This window comes from Xenopus tropicalis, chromosome 6, assembly GCF_000004195.4.
Source record: "Xenopus tropicalis strain Nigerian chromosome 6, UCB_Xtro_10.0, whole genome shotgun sequence".
NCBI lineage: Eukaryota > Metazoa > Chordata > Amphibia > Anura > Pipidae > Xenopus > Xenopus tropicalis.
The window spans coordinates 114,991,248-115,014,936 of NC_030682.2; the positions used below are offsets into that span (position 1 = coordinate 114,991,248).

Genomic DNA, 23,689 nt, shown 5'->3' on the forward strand with positions numbered 1-23,689 from the left:
GTGGCTAAGTGGGCTGCTTTTATGTCAGGGATCACCCAACTTCTGTCTCCTTTAAATAGCAGCAGGAAATTACACTGAAATATTTAAACAGTAAACACATTGTTATAATGAGATTTATCTTCAATTTTGTGCCTCCCTCAAGGTATTGTAATTCTGCAGTGTTTACAATCATGGGTTGTACACAGCACGTCTCTCCCAGTGCATGTATTAATTGTACATTCATACCATAGATATCTTTTATGACAGAAGACATTTTACATTTATGTGCCCAGGGCAAGTTATTAGAATAGCCCTGGGACCGCATTTTATTATTTTAGGGATGTGATCCTCTAGCTGCTGTGTAACTACATCAACCCTCCCCCCCAGTCTTCAGATTGTATTGTAAGACTTTAATGCAAGTGGATCCTTATCGCTCACAATCCAAAGACAAAATGATTGCTCACGTAAGCACAAGCTCATTTAGAAGAAATGCTGCTTGCAGACTTTAATCTGCATTAGGATTGACATTCAGTTGGGTATTTTTTTTAATTCTTTTGCTGTTTGTTGAGTGATTGTGGTCCTTCTTGGCAGCTGACCTGGAAGCAAAAATATCGGATAAGCTGGATCTGGCCCAGCCCCAGGGTTGGCAAAACAAGCTGATCTTCAAGTGTATAATACATTCAGCCTAAAGAGGAGGAGTTGGCCTAGAGGTTAAATGAGGCTGATAACTTTAATGCTGAATCTCATGCTAGAGACTATGATTTGATTCCCAATAGCAACTTCTTTTAACCCTGCACAAGTCACTTGACCTCTTGGTGTCCCAGTACTTAGTGCACCTATCATGGCTGCCTTAATTGTTGTAATTTGCTTTAAGTCCCATGGGAGAAAAGTAATAAATAAATAATGCATATTTCCTGTTTTATCCTCCTCTGAGGCAAACTGAGATGGCTTCAGATTTTATTCCTCCGAACTTACTAGGCAGGTTTAACTGGGACAAAGGTTTGGCTTGGTGAACTTTTTTTTTATCCTCAACTATGTGAAATAAATTATTTTAGTAAGTTTTAAAATTATAGATTTCACATAACCGTAGTTTGTAATTAGAAGGGACCTGTTGCATCATAGAGTTTCTGCTTACTGTTTTATACCCTTTTTACAACACTGTGCCTAATGCTATAACTCAACAAATTGATTAAGGTGTGCTACACAATGGACAAACCGGCTAATTGTAGCCCCAGGTGCAAGCTGAACCCTCAGCCAGGGTAAAACAATATCCAGGATAAAATGAAAAAACAGCAGCACTCCGGAAATGTTGTAGAAAAAAGTGACTTTACTCAAGTGCACACAGCAACGTTTTGGGCTTAAACCAGCCCTTTATCAAGCCTATTACTGGAATCATAAACTGAGCAGCAACAATAAATTATTTAAAATGCAAGTCTTCTGTAGTCTTTACCAAGCAAAAAGACATGTATCAATAGATTTTTTTCTTTCTTTTTTTTTTTTTTTTACCACGTTGATATTAATATCTGGTTTGTGTCTGTGTATTTAATAAATAGTTGTTATATATGGATGGTTTTATCTTTATTCTAATATAAACAGTCTTCCTTCATACAGATCCCAAACCCAACTTGGCATGGGAAAAGAAATCTCTTTAGGCTAATGCCACATGGGCTATTCTCGGCAAAGCCGAAAAACACTTGCCGAGAATACGCCCCGCTACTGTAAATTCAGCCTACCTTTTGCCTGCACCCGAATGAATGGAATACACTCAGGTGCAGGCACAAGTAGGTGATATCGGCGAAAAAAACGTGAGACTTTATATTTTCGTCGGATATCGGCTACATGTGCGTGCACCCAAGCGTATTCCATTCATTTGGGTGTAGACACAGGTAGGGGCATTTTTGAGCATAGCATTTTTCAGCTTTTACACTACGTGTGGCATTAGCCTTACCCTTAGGAATCTGGTTTTCCTAGCTGAAAGTCAAAGTAAAAATGCAAGTAAAAAGGTTTTATTAAAAGCTCATTAAAATTAGGGGTCTGGCACATCTGGGGCATTTTTCATTCAGAGGTATTTGCTTTTTTAAAGAAATACTGTCATGGGAAAAAATGTTTTTTTTCAAAAGGCATCAGGTAATTGAGCTTATTCAGCAGAATCCTGCATTGAAATCTGTTTTTCAAAAACACAAACAGAATTTTTTATATTTAATTTTGAAATTTCACATGGGGATAGCCATTTCCTGGGGTGCTACAGCCATTTGATCTGTGCTCCGATGAACTTCAGTCACACTTTCCTGCTGCGCTGCAAGTTGGAGTACTATCACCCCGCTCCCAGCAGCCGATCAGCAGAACAATGGGAAGGTAGCAATATAGCAGCTCCCAGTAGATATCAGAATGGCACTCAATAGAAAGAAATCCAAGTCTGGCTTAAGGTGCCTGCCTGACCGATATCTGGCCTGAAATCGGGCGGATATCGATTGGCAGGTTAAAAAATTTAGTTGGATCGGGGGCAGCATCGGCTCATTGATGCGGTCACTTAACTGTGACCATATTACTATTAATGACCCTGACTTGATGGTTTGTTTATCAGGTATACCAGGTATGATAACTTTATACAGTAGAAATTAATTCCTCATCTGACAAAATGCTTATCTGTATTGCTGAGTACATTTTGTTTTCTGGATTCCAGGGTGTATCGAATGTGCACAGCTTTTTAGATACAGTGGATAAGATAATGAGTCACGCTTACATTTTGGATATTATATATAAATATTTTATGCCACCTTTATCTCCTACAAATAATGAGCTTTAACAACTCTCTGTGGAAAAGGTAAAACTATATGGAGTGTAAGTGCAGGAACTGTATTGGCACTTGAGTAAAGGTGGTCATACACGGGCAGATTTCAGCTGCCGATTTGGCCCTTCAGACCGATTTGGTAGCTTATCTGCCCATGTATGGGCACCCCCGACGGGCCAACCTGATTGATATCTGGCCTAAAATTGGCTCGATCATGCAGGTTTGATTTCCCTGTTGGATCGGGGACAGCATCAGCTCCTTGATGCTGTCCTCATTCTGATGGCCCATATATCCGCTGTTTTAATTCGATCGTTTGGCCTTAGGGCCAATGTTAGTCTATGGCAAGGTATTTGAGGGAGATTTGTAGCCAGTGGTAGCAATTTTTTAACACTGGCTACAAATCTCCCAGTGTATCATTGCCCTTAAGTGATGCAGCAGGCTCTAATCATTAGCATGATTACACCTTGGGTCGATAAGTTAAGTGTGTATTAATTTGAAAAATAATTTTGGTGCTATTTCCAGAATGTTGGGATCAAGGGTTAATAGGTCTTGTATATTGAATAGGAAAATTGCTGGCAAACTGGGGGTTAATAATTTACAGTAGCTCTGCACCAACTCACTAAAGTCTGGCTCATTTATAAACACTGGGCAAATTTGCACCTGGGTGTTATGCCAGTTGCAGGTATAACAAAAAGAGCAGACTTCTGATTGGTTGCCATGGCATACTACTTATGTGCAAATTTGCCCAGTGTTTATTAATGACCCCCAGTGTTTTTTCCCACCATTGAGGGATGCCTCAGAGTGAATGGCTACAGGTGTTGTTGCTGATATGATGATGTCATGGGGGCAGATTTCATAGGTGCTGTGGGATTGGCAACATATGGGGTCACCAGAGGGCTTTAAATACTGGATTCTGTTGGGATTTACCTTCATTCCATCTAACTGGCTCCAAGGAATTTTCAGTAATTTTGTCGAGGATTGCACCCACCTGGCCACCCACCCAAGGAATGACAATATTTTTTTTTAAAAAAAGGGTATTGTCACAGCTGATGGAATTAGTAATTTTATTTCTGTAAAAAAAACCAGCTTGGAGTTAACTTGGTGCAATGTTATCATTATTCTAAATAGGCAGCCTTAATTAGGTTAAAAAATTATGGGCTGGACAGGATATGTTGAAATCTTTTAAAGTATGCCATTTAATAATGGTTGCTACTTGTTTAAATGGAAATAAAGATGCAGCCGTTTTTCTCCACCCAATTATTTGTCTGATGTGTTATTATTATTTACATGACAATTCAAGGTGTACAACATACCTTTTCCATGTGTATGACCTTAAAGCAGTGCTGTCCAACTTCTGTGGTACCGAGGGCCGGAATTTTTCTTGCCTACATGGTGGAGGGCCGATAATGGAAGCCAGTTTTGACCACTCCCCTTTTTTAAACCACACCCACTTCAAACTACACCCATGCTATCACAAGAGCTTTTAAGACCATCCCCACATTAATGGTGGCAACACAGCAAAAACCCAATGGTTGGTGCTCACTAAAGGGATATCACCCTTAATTTATATATGAAAGAATTATATTATGTCATACACTTAAATCGATATGCCTCCTCCTCTTCTGTGGATAGCACAGCAACCCCCCAGCATATAATTACACCCCTTGGGGACCATATAATGACTATTTCCAAATGCCAAACTCCAGGAACAAACCCCTGCCAGGTTCACCTTCCACAGGCAGCATAGGGCAGGGAGAGTATGGCACACACAGGCAGCATAGGAAAAGCAGAGTATGGCACACACAGGCAGCATAGGGAAGGCAGAGTATGGCACACACAGGCAGCATAGGGGAGGCATAGAGCAGGCAGAGTACTGCTTGCCCTACCCCTCCTGTGTGTGCCATACTCTGCCTGCCCTCATCCTGCCTATGTGTGCCATACTATGCTTGCCCTCCCCTTCCTATGTGTGCCATACTATGCTTGCCCTCCCCTGCCTATGTGTGCCATACTATGCTTGCCCTCCCCTTCCTATGTGTGCCATACTATGCTTGCCCTCCCCTGCCTATGGGTGCCATACTATGCCTGCCCCCCCTGCCTATGTGTGCCATACTATTCCTGCCCACCCCTGCCTATGTGTGCCATACTATGCTTGCCCTCCCCTGCCTATGTGTGCCATACTATGCTTGCCCTCCCCTGCCTATGTGTGCCATACTATGCTTGCCCTCCCCTGCCTATATGTGCCATACTATGCCTGCCCCCCCGCCTATGTGTGCCGTACTATTCCTGTCCACCCCTGCCTATGTGTGCCATACTATTCCTGCCCACCCCTGCCTATGTGTGCCATACTATGCCTGCCCTATTGCCACACAGGCAGCATACAGTGACACAATGCTGGATGTGTCAGAGGGAATGTCTGAGGTGTGAACAGGGGAACAATGTGGGTGATTACAGCCAGAGCCTGAGGTGTACACTGAACACTGCAGGGGGAAAACAATGAAGGCATTAAAAGGTGTGAACAGTACAGGGGATTACATGATTAAACCATACAGGGGGATTACAGCCTGAATCTGAGGTGTGAGCAATGCAGGGGGGCAGTTAATCTCAGTACTGATACCATTTAAAGGTAATACACAAAGGTTAGCCATCAAAGCAGCCAGACAGGTGGGGGGCCACACAGAGGGGGGTTGCGGGCCGCAAAAGGAACAGTAACACTAAAAAATGAAAGAGCTTTAAAGTAATAAAAATATAATGCACGGTTGCCCTGCACTGGTAAAACTGGTGTGTTTGCTACAGTAACACTACTATAATTTATATAATAAGCTGCTGTGTAGCCCTGGGGGCAGCCATTCAAGCTGGAAAAAAGGAGAAAAGGCACAGGTTACATAGCAGATAACAGATAAGTTCTGTAGAATACAATAGTGTTTTATCTGTTATCTGCTATGTGCCTGTGCCTTTTCTCCTTTGAATGGCTGCCTCCATGGCTACACAGCAGCTTCTTTGTATAAATTATAGTAGACTTTCTGAAGTAAACACACAACTTTTACCAGTGCAGGGCAGCAGCACATTATATTTTAGTTACTTATATACACTTTGTCACGGTCGGCACCCTAAACCAGAACAGATGCCAAGTTCCCTTGTCTAGGCTCGGCTTCACCAGTATTGTGACCGCCTTTGGCTTCGGGAGGAGCCCTCAGCTACTCAGATGCCACCTGGACTTAACGAGAGGAACAAGGCAGGAGTTCTGGCAAGCAAAGGGGCACGACTGTAGTTAAAGTCAATTAGGCCGAAGATCACGGTACAAAGGATAAGGCAAGTTCGTAGTCAGGCAGGCAGGGTCGGGGCAGGCAGTAAGAAGGATCGTCAGACAGGCAAGGGTCAAACCGGATAATCAAAACAGCAGGACGAGACGAAATCGGAGTCAAAGTACAAGCCGAGGTCAGATATGGATTATCAGAATAGTCAGGAGCAAGCCGGGTCAAAAACACAGGAAGGCAACAAGCAGGATACAGGAACGAAATACACAAGGCTCAGGAAAGCACCAGGATCAAAATCCTATCACGGGCAATGAAAAGGTAAACAGAAGCCCTTTAAATATTCAAACTTCGCGCCATTGCGCGCTGACGTCATAACGTCAGCACGAATGCGCCTATAAAACACTGCGGTGCGCGCGCGGCGCGCACTAGGAAGTAGCCGGCACCAGGGAAGGGCAGCGCGGCGGGCGACCCCGTCGCGCCGGTAAGCCTGTTTTTATTACACACTTTCATTTTTTGGTGTTACTGTTCCTTTAAAATGCTAACCATCTGTTGTGCTGACTACTTGCTATCCCATCCGTGTGTATAAGAAATGTTGCACCCAATTGAGTTGGACCCATCAGCGCCCACTACCCACTATTAGAAACAACTACCACTTTTATTTAATAAAGCTATTCATTTCCATTAAGAGGAACAGGTTTTCTAAGGTTTCACCATTATGATGATCACTCAGGGTCCACTAATGACATAGTGGACACTGAGGAGCATGGTTAACATAGTAAAAAAAACAATACTCAGTGGGTGTAGATGGATCAGTTTGCCAGATGACTGATTGGTTGTTCTCAGGAAATGAAGGGCATATGGTAGTTAGCCTATTTTTCCAGTACATGGAGTTAATACTGACTCTTTATTCAAGCAATTTAATTAAAAACAGGAAAGTTACTTTACTAAGCATTACAATGATCCAATAATACAATTCACATCTGGTGTATTTACTTGTGATTCCCCTGTTATAACAGCATCCTTATATTTGCAGAATAATCTCATTCCAGTTCTCATTACATTAAATAACTCTTGTCATCTGACTTGAGTACAGTTTCTAATAAGAGCCATTTGCATGGCTGCTTTTTTTCTAGCATTTATATAACTGTTTTTTTGTGTTTTCAGTTTTTATATTTGTCATTCAATAATGCAGTACTTTAAATGGAATGACCTTTTTACTGAGATGATAGGGATTTATAAATCAACTAAAATTCTACAGTAGCAACATAAGGCACATACAATATAGGTATTCATGGACAGATATTGCCTTATTTGAAATTCAAAAATCATTTTTTTAAAGGGACATATAGCCTAAATAAGAACTTAATGCTCTTAGGTGCATATTTGCAATTTGCATTCATTGATTTTTAGATTTCATACCAGAAATAGTGATGAGTAAAATTTTTCACCAGTTTGCTGCAAAAAAAACCCCATAGCCTTCAATGGCTGTAAAAAAAAATTGTTGCCCATTGACTTCAATGCATTTTGCTATTTTTTTTTTTTTTTTGCGAAGCAAAATGAGACAGAATGTCTTAAACTGCTAATATTGTGGAAAGTAACTTATGTTCCCTCTGCTGCTAAGCCAAGGTAAGGGCTGGGTAGAACGACAAATGTTTAATTTTGTAAAGCATTTTGAGATGCTTATTTGATCAGTTCTATCGCATTGTATTCTGAGCAATGTTACTTTAAGTTCTAATTTAGGCTATATGTCCTGTTTTAATGGTGCAGTCCATTGTAACATTACAGAGGTTGATTTATGCTCCTAAAACCACAAGAGTTCCTCCACTGGAATACCTTGGCTTGCTACTGATTGATCCTTCTCCCCCCAACAAAAAAATAAAAAGCTCAGCAGGTTTAAGGTGCCGAGTTTATTTATTTTTTTAAAAGCTGCTCAGGGAAAAGAAAATACGATCGGCAGCAAGCCAAGGTATTCGGATGCAGAAACCACCCATGAGTTTTAGGAACCAAATAATAAATCAGCCCCTAAATGTTTGCATGTAGATTATTGATATTCTGAGACACTTTGTAATGGTTTTAATTTAACATTTTTGGGGTTTGTAATTGATTTAATGTTTTGCATTTAACTTATTACTTGTGATTTATTTAATGTTTTGCACCAGACCTTACATTTATGGAAATTAACCTCTTACCTGCCATGTATTGTCAGTTCTGAAGCACTGCCTCTAAGAGGCCAAAATGCTGATACTGTACAATTTATAGTCCCTCTTTGAACTATCATGCTTCGTGTCTACTGGCAACGCTTCCCCTTGTAAGCAAGGAGAGGCATCGCAAAGCAAAACCTTTATGGCTGAATAAAAGAGTTAAGGTCGAGGTTGGTAATAAAAAACGTGCTTTTAAAGCATTCAAGTTAGCTGGGACAGCGGAAACTTTCATCAGGTACAAGGAAGCAAATAAAGCATGCAAAACAGCTATCAAGCAAGCTAAAATAGAGATGGAAAGGGATATTGCAGCAAGGAGTAAAAAGAATCCAAAATTATTTTTTAATTATGTGAATAGTAAAAAAATGAAGCAAGAAGGGGTGGGAACTTTATTATCACGGGGGGGTACATTGGTTGATGAGAACGGGGAAAAAGCAGAAATTTTGAACTCTTATTTTTCATCTGTCTATACATCTGAGGAGCCAGATAATGAAGGCTTCCCTTTTAATTTACCCAGTGCTAGTAATTTAGCTACTGACGCGTGGGTCACTCAGGAGGAAATTCAAAAGAGACTTGAACATGTAAAGGTAAACAAAGGTCCAGGACCGGATGGGATTGAGCGCTGTGATTGCCAAGCCTCTTCACATAATTTTTCAGGATTCGTTGAGGTTTGGCATGGTGCCGAGAGACTGGCGGATTGCTAATGTGGTGCCATTATTTAAAAAGGGATCTCGTTCTCAGCCTGAAAACTATAGGCCTGTTAGTCTGACATCAGTAGTAGGAAAGCTTCTGGAAGGGGTAATAAGGGATAGGATAGTTGAATACATTGCAGTTCACAATACTATTAGTTTGTGCCAGCATGGTTTTATGCGTAACAGATCTTGCCAGACTAATTTAGTTGCCTTTTATGAGGAGGTGAGCAGGAACCTTGATGCTGGAATGGCAGTTGATGTCATCTACTTAGATTTTGCTAAAGCGTTTGATACAGTACCTCACAGAAGGTTAATGATCAAATTGAGGAATATTGGCCTAGAACATAATATTTGTAATTGGATAGAAAACTGGCTGAAGGATAGAGTACAAAGAGTGGTGGTAAATGGAACATTTTCTAATTGGGCCAGTGTGGTTAGTGGAGTACCGCAGGGGTCAGTCCTTGGTCCTTTGCTTTTTAACTTGTTTATTAATGACCTGGAGGTGGGCATAGACAGTACTGTTTCTATTTTTGCTGATGACACTAAATTGTGCAAAACTATAAGTTCCATGCAGGATGCTGCCGCTTTGCAGAGCGATTTGACAAAATTGGAAAACTGGGCAGCAAACTGGAAAATGAGGTTCAATGTTGACAAGTGCAAAGTTATGCACTTTGGTAGGAATAATATAAACGCAAACTATCTACTGAATGGTAGTGTGTTGGGGGTTTCCTTAATGGAGAAGGATCTAGGGGTTTTTGTAGATCACAAGTTGTCCAATTCCAGGCAGTGTCATTCTGTGGCTACTACAGCAAATAAAGTGCTGTCTTGTATTTTTGCCGCTTTATAGGTCCCTGGTAAGGCCTCACCTTGAGTATGCAGTGCAGTTTTGGGCTCCAGTCCTTAAGAAGGATATTAATGAGCTGGAGAGAGTGCAGAGACGTGCAACTAAACTGGTTAAGGGGATGGAAGATTTAAGCTATGAGGTTAGACTGTCGAGGTTGGGGTTGTTTTCTCTGGAAAAGAGGCGCTTGCGAGGGGACATGATTACTCTGTACAAGTACATTAGAGGGGATTATAGGCAGATGGGGGATGTTCTTTTTTTCCCATAAAAACAATCAGCGCACCAGAGGTCACCCCTATAGATTAGAGGAACGGAGCTTCCATTTGAAGCAGCGTAGGGGGTTTTTCACGGTGAGGGCAGTGAGGCTGTGGAATGCCCTTCCTAGTGATGTGGTAATGGCAGACTCTGTTAATGCCTTTAAGAGGGGCCTGGATGAGTTTTTGAACAAGCAGAATATCCAAGGCTATTGTGATACTAATATCTACAGTTAGTATTACTGGTTGTATATATATAGTTTATGTATGTGAGTGTATAGATTGGTTAGTATAGGTTGTGTGCTGGGTTTACTCGGATGGGTTGAACTTGATGGACAATGGTCTTTTTTCAACCCTATGTAACTATGTAACTAACTATGTAACTATGTGAGAAGATCAACAGAGATGTTGAATGGTATCAGGGTTACCAACAAGAATCATGGGCCCTATAGGCCTACCTGGCCAGGCCCCTGATCAGCCCACTTCAGCTCATTGCACCTTTTCAGTGGCATTTCCCCCCAATGATGGCCTGGATATTGCTCAGTGCTCTTACTGTACTTACTATAATGCGTTGGTGATTCTATTATCTGTTGCTATTGAAGTATATAGTATAAGGGTTCCCATTACCCTTTATTATTGTATAATGTGTTGGGAAGCCATTAACAATTGATATTACTGGTGGTGATGTCAGGACCCATTGTTTTGCTCATGTAATTTGTAGGGGGTACCAGTACTACCTGTTCTTACTGAACAATGTGCTTTTATTATGACATAGACATTGATATTCTGAGACAATTTGCAATTGGTTTTAATTTTTTATATTTTTTTTGTTGTTAGCAGCTCTCCAGTGTGGTATTTTAGCAGATATCTGGTTACTAAAGTTGTGTGTAACCCTTTCTTGGCACACTCACTTATTTTGGGCTGTATTACTTGCTTAGTGCAGGAGATTTGGTTCCCTAATGCAGATAAAAGGTACTGGGACTGGTATTTTAGCGCAGTGCCTCCACCTAGTGGACACTGAGGAGCACACCTCAAGGGGATTTCCACTAGGAAATAATCACACACAGTTTGCAGCAAATATCAACTTTATATAACGGAGTGAAAATAAAATAGCATTAACATGCAAACAATAATAACCCTGCTTTGGAAACCTGTGGTATTTTAACCATGACTGGCTCAGTCTCTCTGGGACACAGTTCCACACTCCACTCCTGGAGGAAATACCCTTTCCCAGTTCAGTGCTGGCAAAGTCCCTTCCCCAGAGCTCTTTCGGTTTCCCCAGGCAGCGCTACCTGCCCCAAAGTACCTCTCCCTTTGGAATAGGCAGTTGCTCCCAAGTAGCAGGCCACGAAAAACACCTGTCCTCACCCAGGGGACACACACAGACTTTCAATATCTTCCCTCAGATAGATCACTCACTGGGGATCCCAGGTCGTAAAGGCATCCAACCGCTGTGTAGCAGATCTCACTTTACAGGCTGGCACTCAGCAGCAATTCCCTTTAGCGTCACAGTCACTGTTTACTGGATCTCTCTGTCTTAACTCTGGCAAACCAACAGGGGCTCCCTATATAAGCTGCTGGGCCCGCCACTGATTTTTGGCTCCAAACCTAGACACGCCTTTCTCTCCCAACAGTGCACTGGGGCATCCAGCCAATCGGGTTGCTCCCCAGTCTGTAGCCGGGTGGGATGATATCACAGACTGAGAAACACGGGAAAGAGTTCTCTGATCCCCTACATGTCTTTAGCTTATAAACCAGGCAATGGGTTAAATGGGAGACTGGAATATGAATGAGGGTGTTGAATAAAAAGTAACAATAATAATAACACTGTAAGCTCACAGAGCAATAGTTTTTGGGCTGCCAGGGACAGTGACTCCCATTTGAAAGCAGAAAAGATGTAGCAAAGGAAGGCAAATTGCAGAGTTGCTAGGAATAGGCCAATAGGTAAATAACCCTGTTAAGGTGGGTGTGACTTTAAAATATGGGAGTGGCCTTAAAAGTAACTACTACCACAAATTTATAAGGAAAGGCTGGTACTGTTTTCCAAAAAAAGGTGCCCACCATAACCATTACCAGACTGGCTGTGGTACAGAGCCCCATGGTTTGTTACAGTGGGCAACACAAGAGATGCCCAGACTTTATACTCACATAAAAACATTTTGGCAACCATAAGGCCTATTTTTGGGGCACTAGCACTGAGAAGCTTTATCTTTATTGCATTACACCACTAATGACCTATTTTCCATGCCGTTTGCTTTTAAAACAAATGGGGGAAAAACAAAATATTACTCAAACACAACTATTAGTTACACTATTATTATTATTATTATAACTATTATTATTACACTGCTGACCCTGAATATCACGTTATTACACATGGAACTGTCTTTGAAGGGTCCCGGCCATATCTAATAAAAGAAACAACTGAGAAGCAAATGCCCTGCCCATGCCGCATTCTCACTGTTTAACCTACATTACTATGAGAATGACCGGGACTGAGTGCAATGACTTGCCCTAAAGCTGCGATAGGGGGCGCGGCTGTTCACTCATGTGATTTCCGGTCTGTCAGTATGCCCTTCAGGTTGTAGCTATGGCGGCTTCCGGAGGCAGCGGAGAGAAAGCTACAGAGTTGCTGAGATGTTTGCCGCGGGTTACTCTTGCCAACCTGAGACCGAATCCCGGTGCCAGACACAAGGTGAGACTTACCGCTCAGATACTGTTTCCCCTAGCCGCACTTCTTTCTGTAATATCTGCGCACACATGCTTCCGAGATGCGCTCCATGCCAGGCACAGGCGGCTAATGTGATCCCTTGCGGGGTTTGCTCTGATAGGCATGCTGCTATCGCTTGTTAGGCACAACAAGATACAGTGCAGAGCAGTCTCGGTGTACAGCTATGCAGAACCTCTTAACTAGATGTATTGTATGCAGTGTGCAGCCTGCTTAAGGAACAGTAGTTCTCGCACCAGTAGTTTGGCTGTCTGCATGGCAAGGTCAGTTGTGCTTTATATAAAATATACAATACTTCAGCTGCCAACACTGATCAAATCAGCCACCGGTCATTCTAGCAGAACTGGCCTGGACTTGGGTATTTCGCATTCTCTTTAGAAAAGTGATTGAGAGTCAGTGCAGGTAATAATTCTTAATAAGCTTTTTAGCTCACAAATTAACAGAAACCATTGATGTTTATTGATTTAAAACAACAGGCAATAAGTATGTTAAGCACAATCCCTATTTATGGAAGTCAAGTTGAGCAAAGGATTATACTGCTCCTTTAAAAATTAGTAAATATAGCTGTCTAGTAAATTGGCCTTATGTGTATAATTAGTTAAAATAATGCATTCCATTCATGTATTTCATTTTCTGCTTCAACCCTCTTTGGAAGCTTTTCACTATGGTACATTATATAATAACTGGTATATCTGTATGTAATAAATAGGAAAAAATTTACCCAGATTCAGTAAAACATTAAAATCAAACATCTTATTGGTTTATAACAGATGAGCACCAGCAAATGCTGCCTACTGATTGGTTGCTGTAGGGGACTAGACCTGCTGCAAACTTTCACCTTTTATTATGTAACCCCTGTAGAAGTTTATAGGTAGATCGCCAGAAGCCTCCAGGGCTTTTATAGTTACCTACAGGTCCTGGTTGCAGTTAAATGTTAAAACAGACTGTGAAAGTGTGTGTACTCCCTGATTGCATTTTGTAACAGAATCCCTTTATCAGAAAGAAATTATCTCCTTGTTAATTATTCTTTTTTAACTTTTAGGAAAAAAGACGAGGTCGGGGTATCCATGGTGGTAGAAAAAGTGGCAGAGGGCACAAAGGAGAGACCCAGAGAGGAAATCAACCACGTTTAGGCTTTGAAGGTGGCCAAACGCCATTTTATTTAGTTATTCCTAAATATGGCTACAATGAAGGACATAGGTAGGTAGCTGATATGTTATCACAATATAAGTTTAACTGACTGCATAATTTAATTTTCATATATACCACTTGCCCCTTATAGGCATATCTACACAAGCTACACTGTTGATATGTACCGTACTTTACTAAAGTATTGTACAGTCCTCCAGCTCTTACTGAGCTATATCACCCACTATATCCTCTCCCAATAGTTAAGTATTTAGGGCTGTTGATAGAAGTTGTAGAGCAATGGCAGCAGACTAGCTGGAAATGTGAAGAATAATTTGAGATCTCTCCATGTGCACAGTGTGATGGATTAGTTTGCTTTTACTAATATTAGTATAGGAATGTGGAACAAGTTAAACAAAGGCCTCACATTATAGTGGTGTGAAGCAATAGTTTAAATCTTTTCCTAGCCAAACAAGCTGTTCTAGAAAAGGCTTAAAGGAAAGGTAAGAAGAGGTAAAAATCATGGGGGCGCCAAGTTGTTAGGAACCCCCCAGGATTCTAGTTGCTTTTCTGCTAGCAGCATAAAAATGCACCAGCTGGGTGCAGTTTGCTGAGTGCTGCTTTGCCATCTGTCTTTAAAGAAGTAAACCTTTTTTTTGTGTGCCCATACATAACTACCCGACTCACTGTGCATTCCCAGAAAGCTTCTTATCTGTCAGGCCCTCCACCACATAGGCCAGAAAATTCCAGCCCTTTGTACCACAGAAGTTTGGCAGCACTGGTGTTGGGGATACCTGGGAGAACAAAAACGATGGTGGCACATCACCAGTCTACTGCCAAACCAACCTTTCTAGTTACACATAAGAAGGGATCTATTATACAGAGGTGTCATTCTGAAAAGTAGTCAATGGGAAAGAAGGAGGGGGGGGTCTAATTATCAAAGATTATTATTACTCTTTGTATAAAAAAGGATACAAAAAAATCAGCTATTGGTTCTTTATAATGAAAAAATAAAGAAAATATACATTTTTTTTTTTTTAGGTGCAACACATGAATACACCACATTTATTTATCTTGTGGTGAATATTGGTATTTCCTCCAGAATATTGGTACTGTATTATTTTTAGTCAAAAAACCTGTGTGAATAAGGCATGTGATACAGGTTAAATAATAAACAGTGACAGCACTGTAGCACGAGAATCTGTATAAATTAACACATGGATCATAAAAAAGGTTGCCGGAATGTAGAAAGTTGTGCTGCTTGAAGATTGGTAGAGGTCACTGACAATACAGCTAGCAAGGGGCAGCTGATGAAATAATTCTTCCACTGGGACAGAATGCTATAATGTGATTATGTAAGATTCATTTTTTATATATAAAATATATATGCATTAATTTGAGCTTTGACATGGATCCAGGATAATGTAATGAACTTATATAACGTATTTATATTAAAGCAGTGTAACTTATTATTCTTTAGCTTTCGGCGACAATACCAGCCTCTTAGTCTCCGTCGTCTCCAGTACCTCATTGATCTGGGTCGAATAGACCCGGCACAACCCATTGACTTAACACAGCTTGTCAATGCCAGGGGAGTTACAATACAGCCACTCAAAAGGGATTACGGTGTACAACTTGTTGAAGAGGTAAAGTTTATCTGTTTTATCTCTGTATTTTCACTATCACTGTTCCCCTAATTCACTGAATAACTAAGTGTCCAGGTTTCTACTCACACAGACTTAATATACTTTGTATTTTCCTTATGTTGTGACATATAAAGACATAACTTGTCCTGAACATAATCTAAAAATGTCTATTGTTTAAAATAGCAACTGCTGTGTTAATTTAACTGAATCATTCTACAACCACGAGTTTTTTAAATATAGCTTAAAGGACAAGGAAAGGCAAAGTCACTTGGGGGTGCCAAAATGTTAGGCACCCCCAAGTGACTTAAATCGCTTACCTTGTACCCGGGGCTGGTGCCCCTGTACAGAGAGCACAGCACCAGCCCGGGGTAGCTGCAGCGCTTCCTCCTTCCTGTTCGCATGCGCGTGCATGTGCGGTAGAGGGAAAAGCCGAACTTTAACAGAGAAGTCGGCTTTTCACTCTACTGCGCATGCGCCGGTCCCGGGGTCCTGGCAGAACGAAGCAGGAAGAAGGAAGCACTCACTACAGGTACCCCTGGTGCTGTTTTCTCCTAACAGGGTCACCAGCCTGGGGTACAAGGTAGGTGATTAAAGTCACTTGGGGGGGGGCTAAAATTTTGGCATCCCCAAGTGACTTAGCCTTTCCTTGTCCTTTAAGATCACAGCAGGCATGTCTGTGACAGAAAGAAAACAGATTCCTTCTGCTCAGACATTAGTTTGCACAGACAGACAGACAGACATGGCATTTGGGTTGTTTTTGGGCAGATTTTGATGCCAAAATGCATACTTGTTGTTGCTTTTTTGCTGAAGTCTGCCTTGTCTGTGCACTAACAGGTTGATACTGTGCCTTTCAGGGCAGAAGGAAGCAGATCAGTGTCTTCTCCTCCAGCCAAGATATGCCCTTGGCCTGAAGCTCTTGGTTAAAAGTATAAATACACCTAGATTGTTTGAATACAGAAAGAGTCACCACCGTTAGAGAAGATTAATTGCGGGGTGACTAATCTCTTAGTGTGTCATCAGCCTAATCGTGTCTAGCTGGAATAGCAGAGACACAGTTACTCCAATCAAAGCCTCCTGCAGGCTAGCAGTTCACATGGGGCTACCAAATAGCCAATCACAGTCCTTATTTGGCCTCCCCAAAGAACACTAGAGTCTGCTTATATGTAGACTGTAGATTTATTTTTGTGGTATTTAAATATTCTGTACAGTGTACTGACATAGGTTAGTATGCACAGCATGCTTTATTTGTGTTTATTCACATGACTTGGAGCTGCTGTAGTTTTACTTGGCTACGGTACACATGAAGATTAATCTCCTTAAAATGATTTTCCACCTGGGAAAATGTAAATCACCACTGGGAGAACATACATTAACATGCTGCTTCTGCAGCATTGCCTCACAAGTCAGAATGTTTGGGGTCCTTGGTCAGCTGATATCTAATATTGCCATGCAAATCCTTCTTTTAAGTCTAGGTAATGGAATCCCATTCATTTGCACTGTAATTGCATGGATTACCCAAGCTCATCAATCATATTATTTTGATGCTTTTATAGGGTTCTGACATATTTTCAGCTAAAATTAACATTGAAGTGCAGTGGGCCTCACAGCTGGCCATCGCAGCAGTAGAGAAAAATGGTGGTGTGATAACAACTGGTTTCTATGATCCACGCAGTCTGGGTGAGTGTGTGAAATATTTTTATTCTTTCAATTGCATGAAATGTATTAACCATGGCTGAGCATTTAGTGCACCCTAAAGTATATTCCTAGTAAGTGCAAGCATATAAGCACTGAGAATTGACAAATGTTACTTCCCACTGATTAAAATGAGAAGTTGATGAATTTTTGCCACAGAATACACCCATCTGTATTTTCTAACATTGTCAGCTACATGTGATATTTCCTACTGTAGTCAATGGAAGGTGACCTTCTGATTTCCAGTGTTTAAATGCTGCCATTTTCCCAGTAAAGGCAGTGTTAGTTAAAAGCCCCATGCGCCTTGGTCCTAAAATGCACCGATTAAAGAAATCTATAGCCATCAGCACTATTTTTGTGATTATATATTGTAAATCTTCTGACCTGGTTCTTCCTATGTAACTAGCAGGTCATAACTTATCCCCCATCATTATAATCATCGTCATCATTATTAGAATTTTTATTATTATATAGAGCTACTTTTTTAATGGATCATTTTTCACAGCGTTTCTTGGGTAAATGCAATAACTTTTTGGTACAGGTATTGCATTCATTATCCAGAAAGCTCCAAATTATGGAAGGGCAATCTCCCATAAACTCCATTTTAATCAAATAAATTACAGTTTGGTTTTTTTAATGATTTCATTTTTCTCTGTAACAATAAAACAGTACCTTGTGCTTGATCCCAACTGAGGTATAATTCATCCTTATTGGAGGCAAAACAATCCTATTCTGTTTATTTTAGTTTCAGTGATTTTTCAGTAGACTCAAGGTTTGTAAATCCCTTACTCCAGAAATCCCCAGGTCCCAAGCATTCTGGATATCAGATCCCATACCCATACCTGAAACAGTAGCAGGTAGTGGGACCAGTTCAAGATTACAGGTAGCAGAACACTGGTATAGAACCCAAGTTTTCAGGCAAGCAAGATTGTTAACCTGCAAATTATTTCTCCTGCTGAGATTGGAACTTGTGCACTGTAACATTTATATTTTAACCATTTAGTTTTGGAACATTGAAGGTTTCTAAAATATTATATAATGTTAAATGCTGATTCAGCAGGTGCTTAACTTTGATACCTCTGCTCAAAACCATTTCAGTTGTCAGAAAAATTACTTCAAAGTGACACATTGTAATTTTGACAGGTGTGTCACTATGCCTACATAAAACCTAGTGCCACTTTTTTTTATTTTTTAATGGATGTGTCCCCCTGCCTCCCCCAGCTTACCCCTTACTCACCTGTGTTGGTCTCCAGTACAACTTAAGATAGTGCCACATGGGTTTAAATATTAAACCTGCAGAAAATTGTAGGGCCAGAATCAGCCCCTACAGGGGCACTAGCCTCCTACCCCAGATGCAGGCAGTCGCGGTGGATATTGACAAAAAAAATGCTGGAGTTCGCATTTCACAGCCGATATCCACAGCGTCTGCCTGTTCCCCGGTGGAATCAATGCATCTGGGTGAAGCCTAGGTAGCAGGCTGGTGCCGGTGGGGGTGGGGGAAGATTTTCGGTCACGTTTTTTTCCTGTAGGCCAAGAATCAGCCTTGTGTGACACTAGCCTTGAAGTTAAGCAGATTCCTGGTTTACATTATGCTTGGGGACAAACCCTGTCTGTATAGAGTCTCTGTTGTATCTTTAGGGGCAACCATGAACTGAGCATTTGTAGGTGAAAGTTATATAAGAAACTTCATATTTTATCATATTTATTTTTGTGGTTTGTTATTAGCATGTTATTTCTGCATCCCTCTCTAGCTAGTAATAAACATGTCTAGGGTAAGTAATACCTGCAACCTGTAACCAACTTGTATGGCTAGATATATATTGTTTTTCTTTGATTTCTGCCCAACTTGTTTGCAGTTTCCCTGCATGTTTGCAACAATCACAATCACAGCATTTAGAGTTCAGCTGCTCATATCAATTATATTATGATTTATTATATGTAATGAATATGTATGGTGAGCAGTTTTGCAATTCTTATTAACTATCCTGTTTCTCTTTGTCCACAGAGGTTCTGTGCAAACCGGTCCCTTTTTTTATGCGTGGCCAACCTATCCCAAAACGAATGCTCCCCCCTGAGGATTTAGTAAAGTATTACACTGATGGTGAAACCCGTGGATATCTGGCTGATCCAAGAAAAGTATTGGAAGCTAGAAAGCAATTGGCAAAGAAATATGGCTATATTCTACCAGACATTACCAAAGATGAACTGTACCAGATGTTGTGTACCCGAAAGGATCCCCGGCAGATATTTTTTGGGCTTGCCCCAGGCTGGGTAGTCAACATGTCTGAAAAGAAGATCCTAAAGCCGACCAATGAGCGTTTAGTTACATATTATAGCTCATGATCCCCAGCACTATGCAAATATTAATAGGTTTTCCCAGAAGGAGACAGTGCTTACATGTAGCAGTCCAGTAGCTGCAGGCTCTATAGAGAAGCATTTGTCACTCCATGCTGAGATCCATTTCATAGTGACGTCTCACAGCACTTCTACGGACCTCTGTCATGTTTGTACTTTTTGAGAAGATTTCTGATTTTTTTTTTTTTTTTTCAAAATAAATATTATTTGAAACATTACCTAAAGTAGTATGCTCTGTGGTTTTCAGTCACTCTTCATATGACATTATAAACACAATGAAACTTGTGGGATTCACTGCAGACACTTTCCCTAACCCTAAAGGGATTGTTTACCTTTACGTTAACTTTTAGTGTGGTCTAGAATAGCCTATTCTAAGAAACATTTCAAATGGTCTTCATTATTTATTTTTATAGTGTGTGAATTGTATGCCTTCTTTAGACTCTTTCGGGTTTTCTAATGGGGGTCACTGACCCCAGCAGCCACAATACTATAGCTCTGTGAGGCTACAGTTTATTTGGTATTGTTACTTTTTCTAAGTTAATTTTTTATTCAGGTCCCCTTCTATTTATATTTCAGTCTCTAGTTCAAACCAATCCCTGGTTGCCAAGGTAACCTGGACCCTCGCATCCAGATAGCTGTTAATACTCCAAACTGGAGAGCTGCAGAATAGTGCATGCCGAAAATAGTTAAAACTCATAGGTGAAGAACCCCTTTTAAGGCAGTTGATTAAAGCAAAGGTGCCCATCAGCACACAAACACAACATAAATCATAAAAACAACTCATGCCCTCTGGAATGGTAATTTTTCTGATGAGAAAAGCATATTGCCTGTTTAGCAACACCTTCCCTGGAACTTACATCTGCCATTATGGAGAATTACACCTATCTTTTCACATGTGCCTCTGGTCAGTGCGATTATGGTGCTCATTCTGCTTCAGTGCCTAGACCTCTTTTAAGAAAAGATAACCAATATTCAGGCTAGGGAGGCAGTCCGCTTCCTTCAAGAGAGATTTGTGTTTAATTCACAGTGTCCTATTTATATTGGTAGATTAGTTTGAATATAGATGAATGTTAAGTCATGTACTTGTTACAGTAAAGCTTATTTTATTGGGCATTTCATGATCAGTAATATTGTGTTAGCAGATAAAACAAGATTAAAAGAATGAAACATGGAGATAAAGGGGTAGAGCATCACACACAGGGCTACAGATGTGGGAATAGTATTGGGTGGGTAAAATATGAGTAGAACACCCAAAATGGATAAAGGGGAGAGAATGAATTGAGGGGAGGGGGCTTATGTATGAGGACAAAGAAATACATTTTCTTGCAGAAGCTGCAGAATACACATTCTTCTAGAAGAAAAGGGAGCAATACAGAATGGAGCAACCGCTACATGGCCATTCCAAAGATTTGCTTCTGTTTAGCCTTTTATTAGTTACCTTCTAACTAACAAAAATATACAAAACAGTTTTTGGGCATTTGCTTTATTTATTGTTTTGATATGATAGAAGTGTACAGGAAGCTCTTATTTATCAATGTTTACGAACCTTTTAGTTAAGGGGGATAAAGACAGTGCTGTGACATGTACATGGAAATGGCAAATCATGTTTAAAAAGGAATTTCTGTTGGCTACATTGACCTCCAAAGCATTAAAAATATAATATTCAGGAAATACGCATCACCAGTGATCTTGTCAGTATTAACCAATCGGGGCTGGTTTTCTACAGCATAGGCAATACGCACCAGTGATCTTGCTAGTATTAACCAATCAGGGCTGGTTTTCTACAGCATAGGCAATACGTACCACCAGTGATCTTGCTAGTATTAACCAATCAGGGCTGGTTTTCGATAGGAAATGAGACACACATCACCAGTGATCTTCTCAGTATTAACCAATCAGGGCCAGTTTACTATAGCATAGAGCAGAGATGTTGGTTAGCCTACAGTTCCTGCACTCTTAAGGGCATCATTCATCGGTGAGTAAAATCTCACTATATTGTGTTGCTGTAGAATATATTGTAGAATGTCTGACCACATACCCCAGTCTACTCAGACAGATTCAGTGGTTGCACCAAAAACAGCAACAACCCCACGCTCTGCAAGCCTAACCTCTTTTTCACTTTGAGCATTGTACCTTCACATCTGTCTGGCCTCTCTGCTCCTATGAGGACTCTGACAAGATTTCCTTTCTGATAGCGACCCGTCTTATAAGGGCAATGGAATGCAATTTTGGGCATTTTGGCTCCAAATGTTTAAACCAGTGCTTTAAATTTATTTATACTAGATAAACCAGTGAACTCTATCCATAAAATTTTTGTTTCCCCTGATATATGAAAAAATATAATTCTAAGCAACTTTACAATCTACATTAAGTAAATAGTGGTTTCAAAGCTATTTATAACTGTAATTGTAAATAAATCCCTTTATGTTCTCTGATTCCAACTCTTAAAACATTGTAGCAGAAGTCAGTTCTCCTCTAGGACTGTTTATCAGCTGTCATCTGCTACATTGTTTCAGGAGTGGGAACTAGGAATGCAGTAAATACAAACAGCCAGACAGGTACGAACTCAGTTACATTTACAATTTGATTTACAAATATTTCATGGAACTATTTAAACAATATATATTGTTCATCTGGTGGTTTAGACTGAATTATTCACCTTGAATAATTCAAACAATAATTCAGGACAGAAGGATAATTGGGTTTTTTTGGGGTTTTTTTTTTGCAATATTCAGATTTCTGTCAATTTCAGGAGCCCATGTTTCATTATATCATACATTCTTCAGACATTCAATTACAAGTTCAGATCTTGAATACATCTGCTGCTTTATTTTTCCACATTTAAAGTCTCTTTTTATTTTGATGTCTGAGCCTCCAACTTTAATCTTCTTCCTTGTTCTCCACCCAAGAATTTTTCCCTATGTCAATTACTCCTAATGCTTTTCCTACAGTGACCTGAAACCTGACAAAGTGTTGGTGGACAGAGATGGCCATATAAAGATCTGTGACTTTGGCCTCGCTGCGGAGGACATCTTTGATCAGAAAAGGGCCAACGGATTACAAGGAACTCCTGGATACCGGGCACCAGAGGTGAAAAAGGGGTTCTATCAAATATTTATTATCAACTTATCAGATTACCTGAAAAATTGAGGACAATTTTAGTATTCTGCAAGTACTTGATCCAATTCATTACTTATGTGTTTTCTCTGCAATCATTTTATGTCATAGGTTCTGTCGAAGGCAGAGTACAATACAGGCGTGGATTGGTAGTCATTTGGGGTTACCATGTACCAAATGGCCACGGGCAGCTTGCCATTTTTACCATCAGGCAGCATTTTGGGGCAATTCTTTGCTATAAAGAAGAATAAGCCCTATTATATGAGCCAGAAATGCTGGACCTCCTGCCGAAGGTAAATATCAGCAGTTAAACAGAAGAATTTGTATAATACTGTATATATATTCAGGAGGTACATGACATAACATCTGCAATATTAAAATGCATGTTCATGTTTCTTTTTAGCTTTTGGAAATGGATGAGAATCAGCAGATTGGAGTCAATGGCAACATCAGGGAGCATGCTTTCTACAGCACAGTCAACTGGCAAGAGTCGGAAAACCGAAGAGTGAGGAGCCCCATCTAGCCAGGAATGGTAAATACATGTGCTAGACCAGTGCTGTCCAACTTCTGTTGTACCGAGGGCCGGAATTTTTCCGACCTACGTGGTGGAGGGCCGATAATGGAAGCCAGTTTTGACCACTCCCCTTTTTGAAACCGCACCCAATTGAAACCACACCCATGTTATCACATGACCATACCCATATTAATGGTTGTAGTACAGCAAAAACCTGCCATACTCTGCCTGCCCTACCCTGCCTGCGTGTGCCAGACTCTGCCTTCCCTACCCTGCCTGTGTGTGCCATACTCTGCCTTCCCTACCCTGCCTGTGTGCCATACTTGGCTGGTTTGTGCCATACTTGGCCTGTGTGTGCCATACTCTGCCTGCCCTACCCTGCCTGTGTGTGCCATACTCTGCCTGGCCTACCCTGCCTGTGTGTGCCATACTCTGCCTGCCCTACCCTGCCTGTGTGTGCCATACTCTGCCTGCCCTACCCTGCCTGTGTGTGCCATACT

General features: G+C 40.8%; 1 protein-coding gene across 1 annotated transcript; it reads left to right on the plus strand.

Moving 5' to 3' along the window:
* Positions 1-12,482: 12,482 nt before the first annotated feature.
* Positions 12,483-19,771, plus strand: mrpl15 (mitochondrial ribosomal protein L15). The gene is given in 5 exon segments (NM_001126635.1): positions 12,483-12,704; positions 13,780-13,937; positions 15,346-15,511; positions 17,065-17,188; positions 19,209-19,771. Coding segments are annotated over 5 exon segments (891 nt in total). The 5' UTR covers positions 12,483-12,599; the 3' UTR covers positions 19,547-19,771.
* The last annotated feature ends 3,918 nt before the right edge of the window (positions 19,772-23,689 follow it).